The sequence below is a fragment of the Aphanomyces invadans genome, assembly GCF_000520115.1.
Source record: "Aphanomyces invadans strain NJM9701 unplaced genomic scaffold supercont1.1, whole genome shotgun sequence".
Taxonomy (NCBI): domain Eukaryota; phylum Oomycota; class Saprolegniomycetes; order Saprolegniales; family Verrucalvaceae; genus Aphanomyces; species Aphanomyces invadans.
This window is the reverse complement of record NW_008580146.1, coordinates 2067701-2086575: the sequence shown is the minus strand read 5'-3', so window position 1 is coordinate 2086575 and position 18875 is coordinate 2067701. Positions and strand designations below refer to the sequence as shown.

At 56.2% G+C, this 18875-nt stretch overlaps 7 protein-coding genes across 15 annotated transcripts; 4 read left to right on the top strand and 3 right to left on the bottom strand.

Moving 5' to 3' along the window:
- Positions 1-51: 51 nt before the first annotated feature.
- On the top strand, positions 52-1074 carry H310_00652 (hypothetical protein). The gene has a single exon (XM_008863509.1). The coding sequence runs from the start codon at positions 123-125 to the stop codon at positions 960-962; it is 840 nt and encodes a 279-aa protein (XP_008861731.1). The 5' UTR covers positions 52-122; the 3' UTR covers positions 963-1074.
- Positions 1075-1188: 114 nt separating this feature from the next.
- On the bottom strand, positions 1189-3055 carry H310_00651. Of its 2 annotated transcripts, XM_008863508.1 has the most exons (5): positions 2116-3055; positions 1962-2066; positions 1817-1903; positions 1479-1760; positions 1189-1430 (listed from the first exon to the last, which is right to left on the bottom strand). In XM_008863508.1, the coding sequence occupies exons 1-5, from the start codon at positions 3019-3021 to the stop codon at positions 1260-1262; spliced, it is 1551 nt and encodes a 516-aa protein (XP_008861730.1). In that variant the 5' UTR covers positions 3022-3055; the 3' UTR covers positions 1189-1259. The 2 variants fall into 2 exon arrangements, with proteins under 2 accessions (XP_008861730.1, XP_008861729.1); XM_008863507.1 differs by having other exon boundaries at positions 1189-1760.
- Positions 3056-3197: 142 nt separating this feature from the next.
- Positions 3198-6863, top strand: H310_00650. 2 transcript variants are annotated; one of them, XM_008863505.1, is made up of 12 exons: positions 3198-3490; positions 3547-4100; positions 4191-4274; positions 4320-4453; positions 4506-4938; positions 4996-5286; positions 5347-5546; positions 5626-5773; positions 5833-5928; positions 6003-6472; positions 6522-6600; positions 6677-6863. In XM_008863505.1, the coding sequence occupies exons 1-12, from the start codon at positions 3208-3210 to the stop codon at positions 6842-6844; spliced, it is 2940 nt and encodes a 979-aa protein (XP_008861727.1). In that variant the 5' UTR covers positions 3198-3207; the 3' UTR covers positions 6845-6863. The 2 variants fall into 2 exon arrangements, with proteins under 2 accessions (XP_008861727.1, XP_008861728.1); XM_008863506.1 differs by having other exon boundaries at positions 5833-6472.
- Positions 6719-8522, bottom strand: H310_00649 (hypothetical protein). 7 transcript variants are annotated; one of them, XM_008863503.1, is made up of 8 exons: positions 8166-8518; positions 8048-8098; positions 7854-7967; positions 7752-7805; positions 7606-7698; positions 7442-7558; positions 7197-7356; positions 6719-7143 (listed from the first exon to the last, which is right to left on the bottom strand). In XM_008863503.1, the coding sequence occupies exons 1-8, from the start codon at positions 8511-8513 to the stop codon at positions 6851-6853; spliced, it is 1230 nt and encodes a 409-aa protein (XP_008861725.1). In that variant the 5' UTR covers positions 8514-8518; the 3' UTR covers positions 6719-6850. The 7 variants fall into 7 exon arrangements, with proteins under 7 accessions (XP_008861725.1, XP_008861723.1, XP_008861720.1 ...); XM_008863501.1 differs by having other exon boundaries at positions 7442-7698; positions 8166-8522; XM_008863498.1 differs by having other exon boundaries at positions 7752-7967.
- Positions 8523-8582: 60 nt separating this feature from the next.
- On the bottom strand, positions 8583-10212 carry H310_00648 (cysteine desulfurase, mitochondrial). Its single transcript, XM_008863497.1, has 2 exons — positions 9618-10212; positions 8583-9565 (listed from the first exon to the last, which is right to left on the bottom strand). Exons 1-2 carry the CDS (start codon positions 10164-10166, stop codon positions 8699-8701), a joined length of 1416 nt encoding a protein of 471 aa, XP_008861719.1. The 5' UTR covers positions 10167-10212; the 3' UTR covers positions 8583-8698.
- A 2433-nt stretch (positions 10213-12645) lies between these two features.
- H310_00647 (hypothetical protein) lies at positions 12646-14241 on the top strand (the record flags this gene model as incomplete). The annotated part of the gene is made up of 1 exon (XM_008863496.1): positions 12646-14241. One exon carries the CDS (start codon positions 12646-12648, stop codon positions 14239-14241), a length of 1596 nt encoding a protein of 531 aa, XP_008861718.1.
- Positions 14242-14580: 339 nt separating this feature from the next.
- H310_00646 (hypothetical protein) lies at positions 14581-16219 on the top strand. The gene has a single exon (XM_008863495.1). It carries the CDS (start codon positions 14584-14586, stop codon positions 16111-16113), a length of 1530 nt encoding a protein of 509 aa, XP_008861717.1. The 5' UTR covers positions 14581-14583; the 3' UTR covers positions 16114-16219.
- The last annotated feature ends 2656 nt before the right edge of the window (positions 16220-18875 follow it).

Sequence of the window (18875 nt, the reverse complement as noted above, 5' to 3'; positions counted from 1 at the left end):
TAATTTCTTATAGTATCATCTTGAAACTTTATGTAGCATCTTGTCAAATGCTGTCAATTGTGCGTGGAAGAATCAACCGCGCGACAGCATCATGGCGCCTTGTTCGAGCACATTCAAGCAGCATGATGGGCCAGCAAATTGCCGACGAAGGTCAACCAAACCGTGATGTCGGAAACTCTATCTTCCTTGCCCCACACTATGTCGATGGCATCACAAAACACTCGGACATGACCCAGCTGGACTGTGACCACCTCGGCTTCCTCCGCCTGCAACTCATCACGCCAAAGTCTCCGCTCTACTCTGCGTCTGTCGAGGAAGCAGTACAAATAGCTCCATTTCCTGATCCGTTCTGGGGGTTTTGCTGGCCGGGAAGCTACGCGATCTGTCGGTACATCCTGTCTAACCGAGAAGTCGTTCGCGACAAGCTCGTTCTAGACTTTGCGGCCGGATGCGGCATTGCGTCGATCGTGGCGTTGCAAGTTGGAGCTGCTTCCTGCATCGCCAACGACATCGACCCCTGGGCATGTTCTGCTTCGTTGATCAACGCCGCTGCAAACCTTTCGCCATCTGCCTTCACCTCCTCGTTCAACGTTCATGACGGCAACCTTGTCGGGTCAACTCTGACTTCTATTCACGCCACGATGCGCCACCATGCGTCCGTGCCTCATGACCCGGTGCCGTCTGACTGGGTCGTGCTCGCCGGCGACGTGTGCTACGAAGAGCCACTGGCGTCGAACGTCATCCAGTGGCTGCGAGCGTTGGCTGGTCAAGGTGTGAACGTGTTGATTGGGGATCCCGGTCGACAGTTCCTTCCACAATCACGGTTGCGTCCCGTGGCATCCTACGAGCTGCCCCCCACGATTGCGGATGGCAACTTTGGCTTGCAGCCGAATGGGGTCGTCTGGACAACTCAGCACGATTCCGCGACACCGTTAAAAGACCCTTTGAAGAGTGTAAATTAGAGAGACCGTCCATGTTGATGCCACACACCCCAATGCTCCTGATTCAATCCGCGCACTCATGTCAAAAGTGCACCAGAATCCACCTAAACACGGCATGCACATATCACGTCAACCTCTCGAGCGAGAGCCACTCAACCCACAGTTCGTTGTGCGGTGGCCAACTCACTTCACCGAGCCATCGCAACGAAATTTCGCGTGCTTTGGGCTCTTCCCGCCGCAACTACCTCGTCCAACATGCTGGGCTTGTTGGGCAAGCAAGATGCATTGAAATACATGCATCCGACACTGTTAACTTGGCTAGCACTGGTCCACGCAGCATTCGTTGTCGAGTTCAATTGATTCAGGTCGATCTGCTGGTGGAACGGGTGCATCCAGGTGCTTCGGATGGAATGGGCATGTATCGATTCCTGGCACTTCGGGGTGCTTGATGTCGTCGGCAGAAGCAGCAGCGGCTCGGGGCTGTTCAATCTGGAATGCTGCCATGAGTGCCTTGGCCATGATCGTGGACATTACAACCGGCGCTTCACTCAAGTTATCCTGCACCATGTCGGAGCGAGTCGCGAGCCAGCCGTACACAGTGTGGCCATTCCCGACCGCGTCGACGGGGCACTTTCGCGCCTTGATGTCGGTCATCGCCAAGGACGTCGCTGGCGGCGGCAATGGAAGCGTGTCAGCGCGGCAGAGGTCGTTCACGGTCATGGTTGGCAGCACCATGCGTTGGTGGGCCAGGATGAACGCCCGGATGTCGCCTTCTGCGTCGACCGCCTCCATGACGCTTGCTAGCATTTGCCAGTCGTACTACAGGGGGCGTCACCAATCTAAACATTGCCGTCGCATTACGTGTTCATCGTCACCTGCGAGTTGGCTAGCGCCGACGATTCAAAGATAACGTGCTTGCGAAGGCTCGACGTGAGATTCGAGATGCTGTATTCCGCCAAGTGCTACGGCACATCGGCACAAGGGATTGCCATCGATCGATCGGATGGCTCAGCAACGTACTTGGTAGTCGTTCAAGATGGATTGAATCGATCGAAACAACGCCACGCGTGCATCTTCGAACCCGTTCCACGCGGCGCGGCACTCGTGGCGCGCCACCTCGGCATTCTACGGAAATGGACTTCGATTTTCGTACGGTGAATCGAAACGCACCCACCTCAATAGCTTTCACTGAGGTCAAGAGCAAGTTTTCCTTCTTTTGCTGGCCGCTTGGAAGGAGCCAATTGACCAGCTTGGTCCCGTCCAGCGACGCTCGGGACATGGAGTTGCTTCGGGGACGGCCGCCCTCCGACGCGGTGATGTGTGAGGAATGGGGTGACTTCGCGGGGGAAGTAACTTTGACGGTGTCGGGCGAGTGTTGGGGGCTGTGGTCATTTGGTACAGGCTGCAGGTATTCTGCGGGGGGACGAGCCTGTTGCTGTTGTTGTTGTTGTTGCTGCTGTTGGCGATGATGCACAGGAGAGGCCAGGTACTGGTTATGTATGATTTCCCCGGCAATGCCAATTTCCATCGCTTGGGCATACGTCGTCGTGGCGTCTTTGAACTGTTTCTCAAACTTGGAGTGCTGCCGTCTATAGAGGTCTTCGAACGCCTTGGTTTGTTTGCGGACGCGGGTCGTGCACACTGTCAGTTTGGACTCCTTCTTGGCCAAGTACTTGTATAAAGTATGCATCGGGCGATACACGTCTTCTTCGAGGTTGGTTGCTAGGGCTTTGTGCTGTACACTGGTGTTGGTGTACTGCGCCTTGAGGCCGCGCAGGGCTTCCTTGAGACTGCTCGATCGTCCGGGTCGGTCGTCTTCGCCACGTGCGTCCTCGCTCTTTGAGGCGCCGCCGTCGTTCCTGTCACTGCACTCGATGTCGTCTTCGATTCTAAACTGGTCGGCGAGCCGACTGAGCTCCGCCGCGTAGTATTGTTCGAGCTGCAAGCGGCCCTTCAACATGGTCAAGCATGCGTTGTGCGTGGCGAGGTCGGCCGTGCATTGCTTGCGCACGGCATCTAGGTTGAAGAGGAGGTCCGTCGGAAAGCTCAGCCCAGGGATCGTTGACCGCTCCACCTCCATCACTGCGTTTCGCCAACTCAACCGACACTCCAAAGGCACCTCTGAAACGACACAACGGCACTTGTACCTTCGAACTTCGAATCACATGTCGAAGTTTATAGAAACTACGTATCTGATATAAAAGGTTTTCGAATTCCATATCGAATTTCAAAGGGTCGGATCACTTTTTGCGCCAAGTTCAAAACCATGTCCAAGCGCAAGAAATGCGCGCCATCGCCATCAACGGACACGCCGTCGACAGCGAAAGCGGAGGCTACAGCGCCATGGTGCCAGCGATTTCAACTGCTGGATACCTGCTATTGCTTTCTCGTTGCGAAAAAAGCCATTCCGTCCCTGAACACCATCGTAAGCCTTGCAACCCACATGTCGGGAAACCCCGCGAACCTCACGGCAACCCATGTTCGACAAATGGTGTCAATTGGGGTGGTGGAATTGAATGCGCAGCCACGAGACAAAGTTGTCCAACAAGGTATTATTCACAGCGTCTTGGGAAACGTAGGCCTCTCTCATCCGTCGCAACGACAGACGAATTCAACCCAGCCTCACGCGATCCCCACGAAACCATCGAGCTGGTGCAGTTTCCAGACGTGCCGCAACCCAGCAAACGAGCTAGCACGAAGCGAATGCTTCTGTTTCAACGAGCACTGCAAACCACCTCCTTGGACTTGACCAACGTGCCTGAATTCGAAGCCCCCATAGGCAACAAACGTTCCAAATCAGCTGACCCTTCGTCTCCATCGATTCCGTTCCAAACCAGCGCGATACCATATCTGAACACGCTCATGCAAACAAGCTACTATGACGGCCAAGTGGTCCATATCGAAACAATCCCCACGCGACCTGCTCGATTTGGTCATCGACAACTCAGTGACCTCGGCGTGTGCGACGCCGTCCGCCAGGCAGTCCTCGTCGACAAGCTGTACTCGCATCAATCGGACGCAATCGCCGCCCTCTTAGAGGGCCAACATGTCGTCATTTCAACGTCCACTTCGAGTGGCAAGTCCATGGTGTACTCAATCCCCGTCGCGCACTCATTGGTGACGTCACAAGCCACGTCGTTGTTCCTCTTTCCAACCAAAGTAAGCCGCGGCCAGCAATAACTCGGTGTTCAACGCTCAGGCGTTAGCGGTCCTCCATTTTCTTCATCTGTCATGATGAGGGACATGTAGGCGCTGGCTCAGGACCAAGTTCAATCATTTCGATCCTTTCTAGGTCGATGCAACGGCCTGGATCCGTCCATCTGTGCCACTTATGTAAGTTTTGACGCCGTCAGCGACCCGTTTCTAATGGAAGAGTAGGATGGTGACACAGCCATGGCGGCGCGTTCCAGTGTTCGGTCTTCGGCGCGAGTGATTCTCACCAACCCCGACATGCTGCACGTGTCGATCTTGCCGCAGCACAAGGTGTGGAGGACGGTGCTGTCTCGACTGAAGTAGAAACGATGCCCTGCATTACATTCCACTCACGTGGATTCGGACGCCTAGATATATCGTGGTTGACGAAGCCCACATGTATCGCGGCATTTTTGGGTCGCACGTCGCCAACGTCCTGCGGCGCCTCTTCCGCCTGTGCTACCTCTATGGCTCCAACCCCCAGGTCGTGTGCTGCTCGGCGTCAATTCAAAACCCTCGGGAACATTTTGGATGGCTCGTGCCTCAACAGTCGTTGTGCTCAACGGCGGACAACCCAAGCGCAGTCCAAGTGTGTTCTCGTGGTGTGGCGGTCCTGGAACCTGAACAAGATGGAAGTCCATGTGGCGCCAAGTATTTCGTTGTGTGGAGGCCGAAACCACCCCCAACGACGTCGCTGGACCTGAACCAGAACAACCAAGACATGACAGGAAGCACTATATTTCAATCTGCTCAAATTCTAGCGACCCTCGTGGCCGCCAAGGTCCACACGATTGCGTTTTGCAGGGTTCGTACATGCGACATACATGCGACATAACCGTTTCGTCTAACGTGTGGAGCACAGGGCCGCAAGCTAACCGAGTTGATCCTGGACTACACGCACAGCATTTTGCGCAGCCAAAAGCTAGGCCATCTCGTCGCGCGTGTCAAGGGGTATCGTGGCGGGTACTCGGTGGAGAGCCGTCGCGCGATTGAGACGCAGCTATTTCGGCAGGAATTGCTGGGGGTCGTCGCCACGAATGCGTTGGAGCTCGGCATCGACATCGGGTCCCTGGAATGCACGTTGCATCTTGGCTTCCCGCCTTCCATCGCGTCCATGTGGCAACAAGCAGGTCGTGCCGGCCGCAGCGGCAAAGTGCGTGCGACACCTCGTTATTGTCACCCTCCTGGACTTTTCATGGTGCACACCGTTTAGGACTCGATGGCAGTGATTGTATGCTTCGACTCGCCACTGGATGCGTACAACACCTCGTTGGGCTCTGCCATGTTCCACAAACTCCCGGAAGCCGTCGTGTTGGACCCGAACAACTCCCAGGTCGTCCAGCAGCATCTCCTGTGTGCGTCGTTGGAGCTTGATTTGCTGTCCCAGCGGTGTGGCACAAACGCCATCGACAGGCAAGTGCATGGGAACGTGTGGATGTTTATCGGGGTGTTCTCGACTTGAACTGACCTCGTTGATTGCATGGATGGGTAGGGTCATGTTTCCAAACGACGTCGACGATCTCGTGGCGACCATGGTGGCCAAGGGAACCTTGATGGTGAGCGGAGATGGGTTTCGCGTCCCGGCGTCTATGAGCGTCAAGGATATTACGATTCGCGATATTGCCCAGGACGGCTACAACGTTCGTACTTGCACCTTCAACCTCCCTCGCTTGGTCTAAACTCGACGATCGCTGCGAAGGTTGTCGATGTGGACGACGACAACAAAGTGATCGACACCATTCCTGGCCACCGCGTATTCTTTCAAGCATACCCTGCGGCCGCGTACCTCCACCAAGTCCGCTTCATGCGCTACTTTGCTGACTCGCTTGATCTTCCAATTTGAGTAATGTGGATTTGTCGGCGCGGTAGGGACGCGAGTACTTGATCACAAAAGTCGACACAGACGCCAAGATCATTCTTGCAAAGCCATGCGCGACTCGCCTCAAGTACTACACGACGTGCCGCGACTTCACGGACGTCGACGTCATGACAACGTTCTTACCGTCGCTGGCGTATTCGTCGCAGGTGCACTTGGGTATCGCGCACTCGACGACGCACGTCGTGGGGTGCTACGCGCTGGAGAAGCGGACTCAACGCATCCTGCATCGGACGGATTTTTCACTCCCGCCCATGGAGTCCGAAGGACATGCCGTGTGGATGGACATCCCGGTCCATGTCGGAAACGTTGGCGAGCCACTTGCAGACTCCGAGCGCCATCCGACACGGGATGCTTTGCATGGCGTGAACCATTTGATCCTTGCCGTGAACCCACACTTTATGCTAGTCGACAGCAAAGACCTCGCGACGGAGCACGTGAGCCCGTTGGAAAAGCGCATCCGGTATGGACATCGTTCCGCTTTTCAAGCCTCCATCCGTCGTGACTACTAGACCGTTCCGTGTCATTGTGTACGAGACGTGCCAAGGCGGCATCGGGATCGTACAAAGGGTGGCGTCACTCTTTCCAGAGGTGACCAACTCCAACCGTCCTCCTTGGATGGGACTGCCTGTTGTCTGATACAGTTGGGGGACCACCTTGTGCGTAGATAGTCGCGTGCGCCAAGAGCATTTTGGATCAATGCGATTGTGTCGACGGTTGCCCCCGGTGTATTCACTCCCCCCATTGCTCGGAATTAAACAAGGCGGTATCGAAGCCCGGCGCCATCGCCATCTTGACATACATGGCAACCCAGCTGAATTGTTCAAAAGTGTAACAAGTCCTAGCGGTCGAGACATCGGGATCTTCTTCGGGTGCTGGGCGGGTCGTGGTCGCGGTGACTCCGTCGGCTGGAATGTGCCACGCCTCGCTTCGAGTCGCTGTGATCAGACGATCGTGATCGCCGCCGTCGCTTCGACTTGTCTGGCCTTTCGTCGCGGCGCCGACGATGATGGCGTCCCTCTTCTTCCTCAGAGTCGATATTCCCCCGCCGATGGCGTTTTTGCGATTTCTTGTCGTCATTCGATTTCGAATGACGCTCTGCGGCTTGACCTTCTCGAAATTGTGTAGAATTCACTACAACTATGATGAAGTTCCTGTTCGAAGTCGGCAGATCGACGCTGTCAAACCTGATGGAGATCGATATCGCAACGGTGGTGGGTCCACTTCGACGGGGTTTGCAAAGGGGTGCAGAAAGTTACAATCCCCACCACGCACGCATCGCTGCCGCACAAACAGACCACATATCGCGTCGGCCCAACTCTTGATGTGGGTGATTTCTGACAGCAGCTACGCCAAGAAGCCATCACTGGTTGCTCCATCCGCCAACAACACGCGACTGTTCCTTCGATCATACACTACGTCGTGGGTTTACCTGTTTCCCAGCGTACCAACGGCCACGCAGCGCAGCTTGGGCAGCTGCAGCCATCTCCGCCGTCTGGTATTCGACATAGACATTCCCTCGCAGGTGTGGCGCTATGTTACAGCAAGTCTATTGGGTTGCAGTCAATTGCTGGTAGAGCACGATGAACACCGAACATGAAGTTGCACGACGTGGCCGAGCTTGAGAAACTCCTGAATTGCGTCCAGGAAGAACGCTCGGTACGCCCGCCGCATTTCCAGTTCGTCTAACTGCACGCAAGAATGACGAAGCTAAAGAAATGTGAGAGTGGGAATATTCCTACCTCGAGGTGGTCATCACCGTCCTGGTGCGACTTGACGCCTATGGTGTGCATGCCCTGCGAAGTTGAGTTCACTTCGGAGTTGCCCAGAGGGCACGGACATACTGGAAACAGAACGAAGCGACCGCTTGTGGGTGGTGGAGCATGAACGCGACTGCATAGATCGCCAAATCGGCACACGCCAGTTCGAGTGTGAAAGCTGCACAAGATGCTCTTTTTCTATCACCAGAAGGTAATCAAGGATATGCAGGCGGATTTGAAGGCAAGATTTGCTGGAGATCACAGTCGCGCTGCGTTACCTGCTCGTCCGACAGGTTCTGAATGTTTTCTGCCCAGGCTTTGAGTTCCATCTATAACATTTATGAACATCGTGAGTCAGACCGTCCTCTGAGGGTGCTTGGGATGAGCCGACTTTGCCTGTCGTTTGGATTCTCTCGCAAGGGCCATGGCCTCTCGCTCCTCCTTCTCCTGCATCTCCTTTTCCAACGATTCTTGTTCCATTTGCTGTTTGATGTCGTCCATGAGAAGTCTTCGTTCTTCCAAGATTCGTTGTTTCTTCTTGAACTTTGCATCCGCTGCAGCTGTCGCTCGAAGCCACGTTTCGTGGCACACTTGCCGCGCCTCTTCTGCTTCCATCGCGATACGTTCAACTTCCTCAGGAGCCACATCCTCCTCGAGCTGTGCCTGGAGTTGCGCGTATAGTCGCCGTTTCCTGCGCTTCGCCAAGTTCTTCATGCGCGTCCTTCGGTTTGCACGTAGCAACATCGTGGTTTCAGCAATTGAAAAACGTGCGACAAAATCACGTTCAAATATATGGACGAAACTCTATACATTCTTCGAAGTAATATTAAAATAGTGAGCTCAATCGCTCATTAGCAGACAAAACGTAAACACGCATTTGATTGGTCAAAATTAATCGCAAAGCTTGCGGAGATTCCTGGGAAGACCCGTCAATGATGCGCGTCCTGTGTCCACTGAATGGTGCTGGGGTCGATGCCTTCCTGCACCATTTCCCACAGCGGGCTCATCTCACGCAGCCGGCCAACGTGCTTGACGCAGAGAGCGATGGCAAAATCCACTTCTTCTTCGGTCGTGAAGCGGCCCAATCCAAAACGAATCGACGTGTGCGCCAAATCTTCGCCGACGCCAATCGCACGAAGCACGTACGACGGCTCGAGCGACGCACTCGTGCACGCACTGCCACTCGACACAGCGATGTCCTTGAGCGCCATTAGCAAACTCTCGCCTTCAACGTACGCAAAGCTTAAGTTGACATTTCCCCAGTACCGTTGTTCCTTGTCGCCGTTCAAAATGACATGCGGAATCGCGTCATGAATGCCCTTCTGCAGCCGTTCCGCAAGATGCTGGACCCATTTGTGATCGTTCTCCATTTCACGTTGCGCCAACGCGCACGCTTCACCAAGGCCAACGCAGAGCGGGTGCGGCAACGTGCCACTACGCAGCCCACGTTCTTGACCACCACCCGACAAGATCGGTTCCAAGCGAACGCGAGGGCGGCGGCGAATGTACATGGCGCCGATACCCTTGGGGCCGTAAACCTTGTGACCGGAGATCGACATAGCGTCAATATTCATCGCGTCCACGTCGATGGGCAGCTTCCCCGCCATTTGGGCGGCATCCGTGTGGAAGAACACCTTGTGTTCGCGGCAAATGCGGCCGAGTTCCGCAAGCGGCTGCAGCACGCCAATCTCGTTGTTCACGGCAATCACCGACGCCAGCACTGTGTCGGGACGGATAGCAGCCTTGAATGCATCAATGTCGATCAGGCCGTTCGTTTGTACGGGGAGGTAGGTCACCTAGACAAGAACTCAACATGAGCAACGAAGAGCACCATGACACACCATGTACCTCAAAGCCTTCGCCTTCCAACGCGCGACACGAGTCTAGGACGCACTTGTGTTCAATTTGAGTTGTGATGACGTGCTTCTTCTTGGACTTGTAAAAGCGACCGATGCCTTTGATAATCGTGTTGTTCGATTCAGTCGCGCCAGACGTGAACATGATTTCCTTGGCGTCAGCGCCGATCAGATCCGCGACTTGACCACGCGCGTGTTCGACTGCCTTGTCCGCATCCCACCCGTAGCTATGCGTGCGCGAGTGCGGGTTGCCGTAGCTGTGCGTCAAATGTGGCATCATCTTGTCCAAAACGCGAGGGTCCAGAGGGGACGTCGCTTGGACATCCAAGTACGCGGCGCGACCCTCGGTGTTTTGCCCCTTGATCGAAAAGCCCGGCGAAAACACCTTGTCCGAATGCGCATTCTGCAGTACTGTTTCGGGCACTTCATTCACCGGTCTGTAGCGCTTGTCGTCGGCAGATGCCTTCGAGCTCAAGGCGCGCTGTAACGTCGCGGTAGAGCGGGCCCGGCGGGCGCCGGCACTTCGAAGCGCAGAGAGCATGTTGACCTGTGACGAGCTCTGGCCGATGAACACCACTGAACTTGACCACACACGGTGGAAACAGAGGGGGGTTCCACGGTTTTGATTGGCGGAACCCGGGGATTTGTTGGCCAATCACCGTGGTTGCCATGAGTTCGTTTTATACACGCGGCCCAAGATGCGCGTTAAATTGAGAACAGTGTTGGTCTATCAAATTACTGCCCTGTTGAGGGCCCAGGTTTGTGTTCCAGAATGACTAAAGATCGATATACTGCCACTTCATCGAACTTCCAGCGCAAGTCCGTGATGCGGCGGAGACGACGCGCGTGAGTTCGTCCTGGACATTGACCACGAGCGTCGCCCAAATCGCCTTCATTTACAACAGTCTTCCACAACAACGAAGCTGCATGACTGGTACCTGACAGCGACTGCCACCTGGCATCAACCAACCACGATTACTAGTACTACTCAGAGCAGTAGGAAGCTCAGGGTTATCTAGGCAAAATTCCCAAGAATTCCGGCCTGTTGCGAATTGATTTGTAGGACAATTCCTAATCTTAATGATGGATCACGGTTCGATTCACCCAGCGGATTCAAGCACGGAGCACCTCCCCAATTCACCCGGCGTCGGATACCTCCATCACACTCGGTGGCGAGGTCTCCTTCCAACAGCAGTGACCGACGGACGCCGGGCGTCGCCTTTGTCGATACCACGCCGCCACTGTCCTCGGCTTCCCACAAATGCGCGCTCTGCTGATGTCCTTAGGTCTCCTTGTCGGTAGAATCGTTGTTCACCTCCGCGAAATGGAGGACATGGTTTGTCGAGCTTCGCAGCTTCGATGGCACAGTGGATGTCGCCGGCACTCCAGAGATCACAATTCATAGCAAGGACGATCGGCGATTCAAAGTTACCTGGCAGTATTTGGCACACCGACACATGGCACGCTTTGTGGCGATGAAAAATGCTGTTCGCTTGGTTGGATCATTAGGCTTAATCATGTCGCACAAGTCGGAGGGCAGCAGAACGAAGCGAGCAAGCTTGGGACGCAGGGTCGGGCTTCACCCGCTTCAAGACGTACATCCATGGTGTGGCCTGGAGTAGGTGTGCATGAAGCAACTCTCGCGAGAGGCGTATTTGGGATCGATTCCCGTCGGTTCTGTTCGGATGGACGGCGACTGGCACCAGCAGGACCTCACTGCTGAATGCGCCATCGTCGGTGGCTGCATTCACCTGTTGTTTGGCAGCCCGGCCGTGTCGTGGACCAAGCCATGTGACAACTTGACCATGCGATCGTGAAAAGCGTCAATGCAGAGGTTTTAGGGCAAAGAGGGTAGTGCTCCCTGCACCTGGGTGGTCGTCCCAAGGCAGCACTAAACTGCCGCGAACATGTCCCGAGCCTCAGTACGGCGCAGCAATTTACAAACGACGTCGCAGTGTGGCTATTACAGCATCGGGTGCCCCCATCTATTTCGTTTCGCAACGCCACGTGCAAGGATGAGCATATCGAGTTCGGCAAGGTCGAACGGGTCCTGAATATTTGACTTGGCCCCGCTCCAAGACGTCGTTGGCATCGCGTTTGTGAACCACGTGAATGCCAATGTCATTGCTGCCATCGCGGCGTTTTCCAACTTCGTTGAGTTTCATCGACGTTGGAGTTTGGGTTGGGGCAGAGATGTTTTTCCATCCAGGGAACCATGCGACGGTCGACGTCGCAATGGGTACGCATATCCAAACAAAGGGCGCGGCATCCCTAGACGTAGAACGGCTGCTTCGTGCTCTTGTGTGTGCCCCCCCCAAATGATTTCAAGAGTGGCCGTGCGATAGAGCAACGCAGCAGGTCCCATCGAGGGTCATGCGTCGGCATCAAGTTTGCCCACGGCGTTTGCAACTTTGTTTGATTGGGCGTCGAGTTGGAATCGCTGTCGAGGCCACGGCGAAAGTCGCTCCGTGATGCATGACTGGATGCACGGTGCTCTTGGCATATTGATACACATCCAAAGAACCAGACGCTGCAAGATCCACCGGTGGACCGCCATGAAACTGCGTCGAGAGGTCGGGTGGGTTGAGCTGGGTTACCACTTCCATCACGGTCGTGCACCACGTCCGTCCGCAAGCCACTGCCGCTGCTGCCACCACCCGTGACCCTGCGTGCATGTGTCCATGAGTGACTTCTTCGTGAGTGGTCCATGCAGCGTCGTCGGCCGGTGCTCTGCTTCAGCGTAGCCATTCCTGACCGTTCGTTCGGTTGCAGTGTCCGAACCGCACAGGTGCAATCGTGCACTTTGCAGTTGGACGTCAAGGTGCAAACCTGCAAGGACCACCGACTCGGTGGCCGTGAACTCCATTGTCACTTTGACTTTTTCCATGTTGTCCGCGACGCGTTCCACGCTTCACGCCGTAAAGAATCGTCCAGAGACCCCTCGTCGCTGGCGTGCCGCGGTGCTTGCCGTCGTCGTCGTCGTCGTGGGGGCAAGTGCTGGCCTCGTTTGGATCGTAGCCATGAACTCGGGTCGATCACATGCCGCCCTCACATTCGACACAACCGCGGCTCGGTTCCACGCGCCGCCTGAATCCGTGGACGGGCTCGCCGATCGACCCCTCAGTGTGAGCTATGACTCGCATGAAGCATGGGTGCCTGGGAAGGTCGAGTCGCATTTCAAGCGCATCAAGGAGCGGTTCGCCGGTGTCCGCACGTTCCAAACCGCCGGCGTGGAAAACCACATCGACGTCGCGGCAATGGTGGGACTAAAAGTCTATGCCGGTGTGTGGATCCAAGGTGCTTCTACCAGCGTGGAGGCAGACATGCAAGCTGCTGTCGACGGAGCCCGACGTCACTCGTCGAACGTTGCTGCCATCTTCGTCGGCAACGAAGACTTGATGGACGGGAGGGTCACTGAGCAGTTCGTCGTAGCTCGGGTTCGCCAGATGAAAGGACTGCTCGCGAGTGCGGGATTGAAGATTCCAGTGGGCAGTGTGCAAACCGATGGAGACTGGCTCGACGCGCCAACGTTGGCGGCCGAGTGCGATGTCGTGGGGGTCAACATTCATCCGTTCTTCAGCGGAGCCGCTGACTCGGGGACCGAGCCGGTGCTGGACCTTGGTCGCCGGTGGACTGCCATGACACGTCGGTACCCGACGACAACGCTGGTGCTTACCGAGACGGGATGGCCGACCAGCGGCCGGCCATTCACCCACCACGTCCCGAGTTTGGCTCTTGCCGAAAAATACGCCAACGAAGTCGACTGGTGGGTTCGCCAAGGCAACGGGGGACACCTTCCCGCGTACTTTATGTTTCACGACAACCTGGGCAAATCGGATGATTTCGAGAGGTCGTTTGGGTTAGCATGGGCGTCGGGGGAGTGGAAGTTTGGCGGTGGCGAGGCGAACCCTGCGGCCGTCCCCGTCTCGAGCCCGCGACTCCATCCCTCTCCCCCTCTTGCGAACACAACGTCCGGGGTGTTTATCACGACGATCCAGGTGCCTCATACGATGGTTGCAGTGGTGTTGGCCGTCGTCCACTCGACTTACGATCCCCATGAACACCGCCAGCGACCCATCGAGTACGACCCGATTGCGTCGACGAGGCGCCAACTCGATTCCTATGCCCGGTGGACCTGTCGTGGTTCGTTGGTCGTGGCGTCTACCTCCGACGAGGTCGAGTTGTGTTTGGACGCGTACGAGCCGTGGAGTGGTGGTAACGTGCATGCGTACCCGTGCGATGCCCAAAACGTGAACCAGCTTTGGGCATACGATACAACGACGCGGCAATTGTCGCATCAGCGTCATCGCGGGTATTGCCTTGGCATTGTAAACAACGCTCCACGGTTGGCTCTGTGCACGGAGGGGGCGACTTTCGAGTTTGCTACGAATTTTTTGTTTATGCATGGCACGACGAGCACCACGGACTTAAAGCAGTCGCGCACGCAATGGCCACAAACGGACCGTCGTGGATTGTGCGTCTCCGCGACGCAGGGCGGCGTGAGAAATTCCAGCGCCAGTTCCGAGGCGTTCCCACGTGTTCCACGCACTCGACCGTGGATGTCTGCCTCGCTCCAGCCACACGTGCCCCTTGGCGGTATGACCAGCAGGGTGTAATTGCTTGATCTAGCCCCGCCCCTGTCCGGCCGCTCCCCGTGAATTTCGTCGTCGCTTCGACATTGCGCCAACGACAGGAACAGTCGCGGAACGCGCGCACCGCACACATATTGGCACGTCGCGTACATTGGCCAGTCGAACGAACCAAAGGAATATTCCTAGTAAATATATTTGTAGGAATACAAGTGGATACGACATGCAACATCAAACGCATGGGGAAAACGCCCGTTTTAGTCGACTATGCTCCCCATATGTACGATTCATGGGAATTGTCACAGTCGCCTTGGTATGTGGCAACGACACGGCCAACTCGGTGGAAGATGGGCAAGATATGTCCAGTGGATGGTTTCGGCAAGTGATCGGGCGGCAGCGCCATCACTTTCAAAGATGCCGCCGTCCGAGCTCCACACCACCCATGACACAAGCGCCGTTGTGACGTCGTCGTCGGCGATCGTGACGATTGCCCCGGACGTCGAGTACAAAGGTCCGATGGACACCACAGACTTAACCCACCGCCGTCGAAAGACGCGGCTCCTGCAGGCGTTGGCAGCAGGTTTGCTCGTGGTTGGCGCCGTCGTTGGGGCATTGATGATCTCGTCGTCGCTGCGGGAGATGGCCTCAGCAAAGGACATTGCCGTGTCCGCGGGCGGGAACGACGTCAGTGTGTGCTACGACTCGTACGACTCACGCAACATGCCCGACCACTTCCGGCGCATCAAGGAACGCTTTGGCGCCGTCCGTACGTTCCAAACACAAGGAGCGTTCAACCACATCGAAGTTGCGGCCCAATCAGGGCTCCAGATCTACGCTGGGATTTGGATTCAAAGCGGCAACATCGAGGGCGACATGGCGGCGGCAGTCTACGGCGCGAAAAAGTATCCAGGCACGGTCAAGGCGATCTTGGTCGGGAACGAAGAGCTCTTGATCGGTATCAGCGCGGGATTTGTTATCGAAAAGATCAATCGCATGAAGCAACTCCTTCGCGAAGCCGGCGTGTGGAATGTCCCCGTCGGGTCTGTCCAAACGGATGGAAGTTGGTTCGCCAACCCTGGCCTCGCGGATGCGTGCGACGTGATGGGAGTGAATATTCATCCGTTCTTCGGCGGCTCCGACGTATCTCGTTCGCGACCGATCGAGGACCTCAAGGTGCGCTGGCAAAACATCATCAACCGGTTCGGGTCGTACAAGAAGGTGGTCGTGACGGAAACGGGGTGGCCAACAAGCGGCGGTGCCGTCAACGGCCACGTGCCATCCTCCGACATTGCGCGGCAATTTATCAATGACATGCGGGACTGGGCAGCCGCCGGCAATGGCGGCGACATGCCCGCCTACTTTATGTTCCACGACAACCCGACCAAAAACATGGATTTCGAAAAAGCATTTGGGCTGGCGTGGTCGAACGGCGCATGGAAATTTGATTTCAACGGCGCGCAGCAACCGCGCCCGCCGTCGGAAATCAAGGGCGTCGTGTTCGTGAACAAGGCTAACGACAAGGTCCTGGCGGCTGCGCCGAACCGAGCCGTCGAGTTTCACGCGCGGTGGGGCAACGACTGGGTTTGGGACTGGGCGTCGCAATGGACGATCCGCGGCCCGCTCGTGGTGACTTGGGACGCGGCCAACAAAGTCGATTTGTGCCTGGACGCGTACCAGCCATGGAATGGCGGCGCCGTCCATCTGTGGCCATGCGATGCCAACAACGGCAACCAAAAGTGGGCGTACGACGGCAATACCAAGCAACTCCGCCACGCGACGCACAACGGGTTTTGCCTCGACATGGCCAACCCCGCGGGCGGCACCCCCCACTTGTGGTCGTGCCACGATCCGTGGGTGTCATGGGTGACGCTGCAACAGTTTGAATGGTGGACAAAGTAGTTTGTATAGCGCAAGTGTCGAAACTTCTGCTGTTAATGTGATCACAGTACCGTGTTTTCTCGCGTACCAACGCCTCCAAACAACAACCCTGGACGCATGCCCGGTACGTCTCCAGTGGTTGCCACAGATGAAACCACAGAAGATCGCAAAGTGCCATCATCGCAATGGTGCAACTCGTTCGTGCCGTCATGCTGGTCTCGGTCGCAATCGTGCCTCTACTTGACAGGGTACGCCCAACGGCCAGACCCTGCTCGCTCTCGCAGTCGTCGTGCCGTTCCAAGTCGCCCCAACGTCGTCCCGTCCTCACGTTGCAGCGTCGAAAGTCGACGACGATTCTGCGCAAAAAGCGTGTGCATCTTCTGGTAATGTATGTACATGCGAGGACGTTGCAAGGCTTGCAAGGTCTCGTGGCTGGCACGTCCTCGATTGCTGTCGCGGTGGCAGCCCTGTTGTCACATTTCCAGAAGTGGACATTACAACCCGACGACGCTCCGTGTAACCGCCCAAGCAACCAAGTGTATCAAATCACGTCACCACCACAGGATGTCGGATGGCCACCGGCGGCGTGCCAGTGGCGCTGCGGGCAGTACCAAGGGGCATGGGCTTGTCGCTATCAAGCGGGGGGGGGGCGGTGGCTGGGATGCCTTCTTTTGTGAAATCGTTCCGCAAGAGCGATCTGAACACTCCACGTGCCGAGCTGACGGCGGCATGCCGCCGAACGCTGGAAGGCACCACGTTCGCATGGCGCGATATCGTCATTCAACGAATGCCTCGACGAGGACTGTCGTTCCCTTGCGCTCTGGCACCGTCTGTGGAGCTCTGGCACCGTCTGTGGATCCTGTTCGTTGCTGCAAAGCACAAAAGATGTGACTTCGACGAAGTACGTGCGACGGAATGGAAGGGAGAAGAGTTGAATCGTGGGGTCAAGAGAGCTTCGCCTATCCAAGACATGGATGGCGCAAGAGGACCCCCACGGCCACGTCTAGCCACCGACAAGGTCCTGCACACGGGGCGAGCCTCAGTGCCTCTCGACATGAATACTTTGTCGTGTGGCCTGCCCTGGCATGGCCGTCGTCTCTACATGATCGAGCGTTCGTTTATGTCGCGAGTTTTGCTCCCAAAGTTGAATCTTTGGCCGTTCTCGACCCAACCGAGTTGGGGTTTCGCTTCGAATGCATTGCGCATCCCATCCATCGAAGGAATGATTCGGTCCAGAGGTGGCGGGTCGAGGGAGGGGCGGGCTTGCTCCTTTCGTCCCTTGTACAGATCAGTCGGCTGCACTTGTCATGGGCAAGGTGTAATGCTCTGCATCCATGGCTGCGCGGCTGCATAAACGACCCCCCACGACTTAGCTCGATTCAGCCCACAGCGACGGGATCGACTGGTGGTCGTGGCGTCCATTCATCGAACACGTCAAAGATCCGCCAGCAGCGAGAGCCGCGCGTGCGGGGAGATGGATTTGCATGGGTGGGACTTGGCGTTAGCTCACGCGGCGGATTGATACAAAACCGCCTCGACAGCGGCAGTGTCACACATCTGGCCTGGCTGGGAGTCGTGCGCGAGAGCGACGGCCCAAAACGCTTGCGCGGCTGACACACGCGCCATGCGCATGCTCATGCGCATGGCGCGGCCACCTGGACCAGACACGGTGGAGCCTCTGCATCGACCGATGCGCTGACTCTCCGCGTCCGTTCAGAAACCAGTGCGAACTGATTGCATGCCACCGGCAAGCACAGCACTGTCTCGATTCGATGCGATCTCGGGAACGCAACCGACGTCTCGGTCGCCCCTTCCTGCGGAGATTCGCGGTGGTGGAGGGGAATTCCCCATACAACCGATGCGTGGTGGTGGCGACGCGCCATCCGTATATGCAGGCTGGAACCAGGAATGACTGGAAGGCGGTGCGCTACCGCCGACGGGCTGTACCTGTGGAGCGTGAGCCAGGCAAGTACAAATGGCTGCCGTCGGCGTTCGTCTCGGGTGATCGCAACTGGCCGTGGGGGTATGTCGCCCATGCGTTTCGCTCTCAAGCTGCCAAACGTGAAACAAACAGGACATAATTTGGCAATTTGCGAAAAAGGAGCATTCATTTCCCTACACAACACATTTAAATATGGGCCATGACAGCCGATCTTCCCCACATACAATTGTCCAGATGAAAACGGCATGGAAAGTGGCAGATTGCACTCTATCCTGTGATTGCCGACTCTGTGGCGTACTTGGATCGTGGCCACCTTACAGGGGAAAAATCCCACCTCCCAACGCATCGAACCGCCCGACCACCCCACGATGGCGTTGTACCTGCCATCCTACAGGCAAGTGCACAGGACTCACACGATACCAAGACGATTCCAAAATCGCTGGTAAAAAAAGCCCCCTGCGACACAAGACAGCTCAAGTCAAGTAAAATCGACTCAAGCCATCCAGTGCGCAGAGGGCTATTTTATTCCAAGTCCGAGCCAACGCGAAGCATCAAACCGATCGAAGAAATTAAAATGCTCGCTACAAGCCATGCACCACTCGGGCAGCAAGTAGAAAAGTCACTTTAAGTGTAATGTATTATTATAGTCCCCACGATGGCGTTGAATACGGGGAAAAATCCTTGTGGTCCGTTTCGTCCTCGCCGATCAGGTGACACGACGGGCAGGTTATTATTAGAAATTCGAAGCGAGTTCGTGGCCCTTCAACATTTGGTGTGTGCCTCGCCATGTCCAGGCAATGAAGCGCTCCACTTTGCGATTTGCAGCTTGCCAAGCCACCAC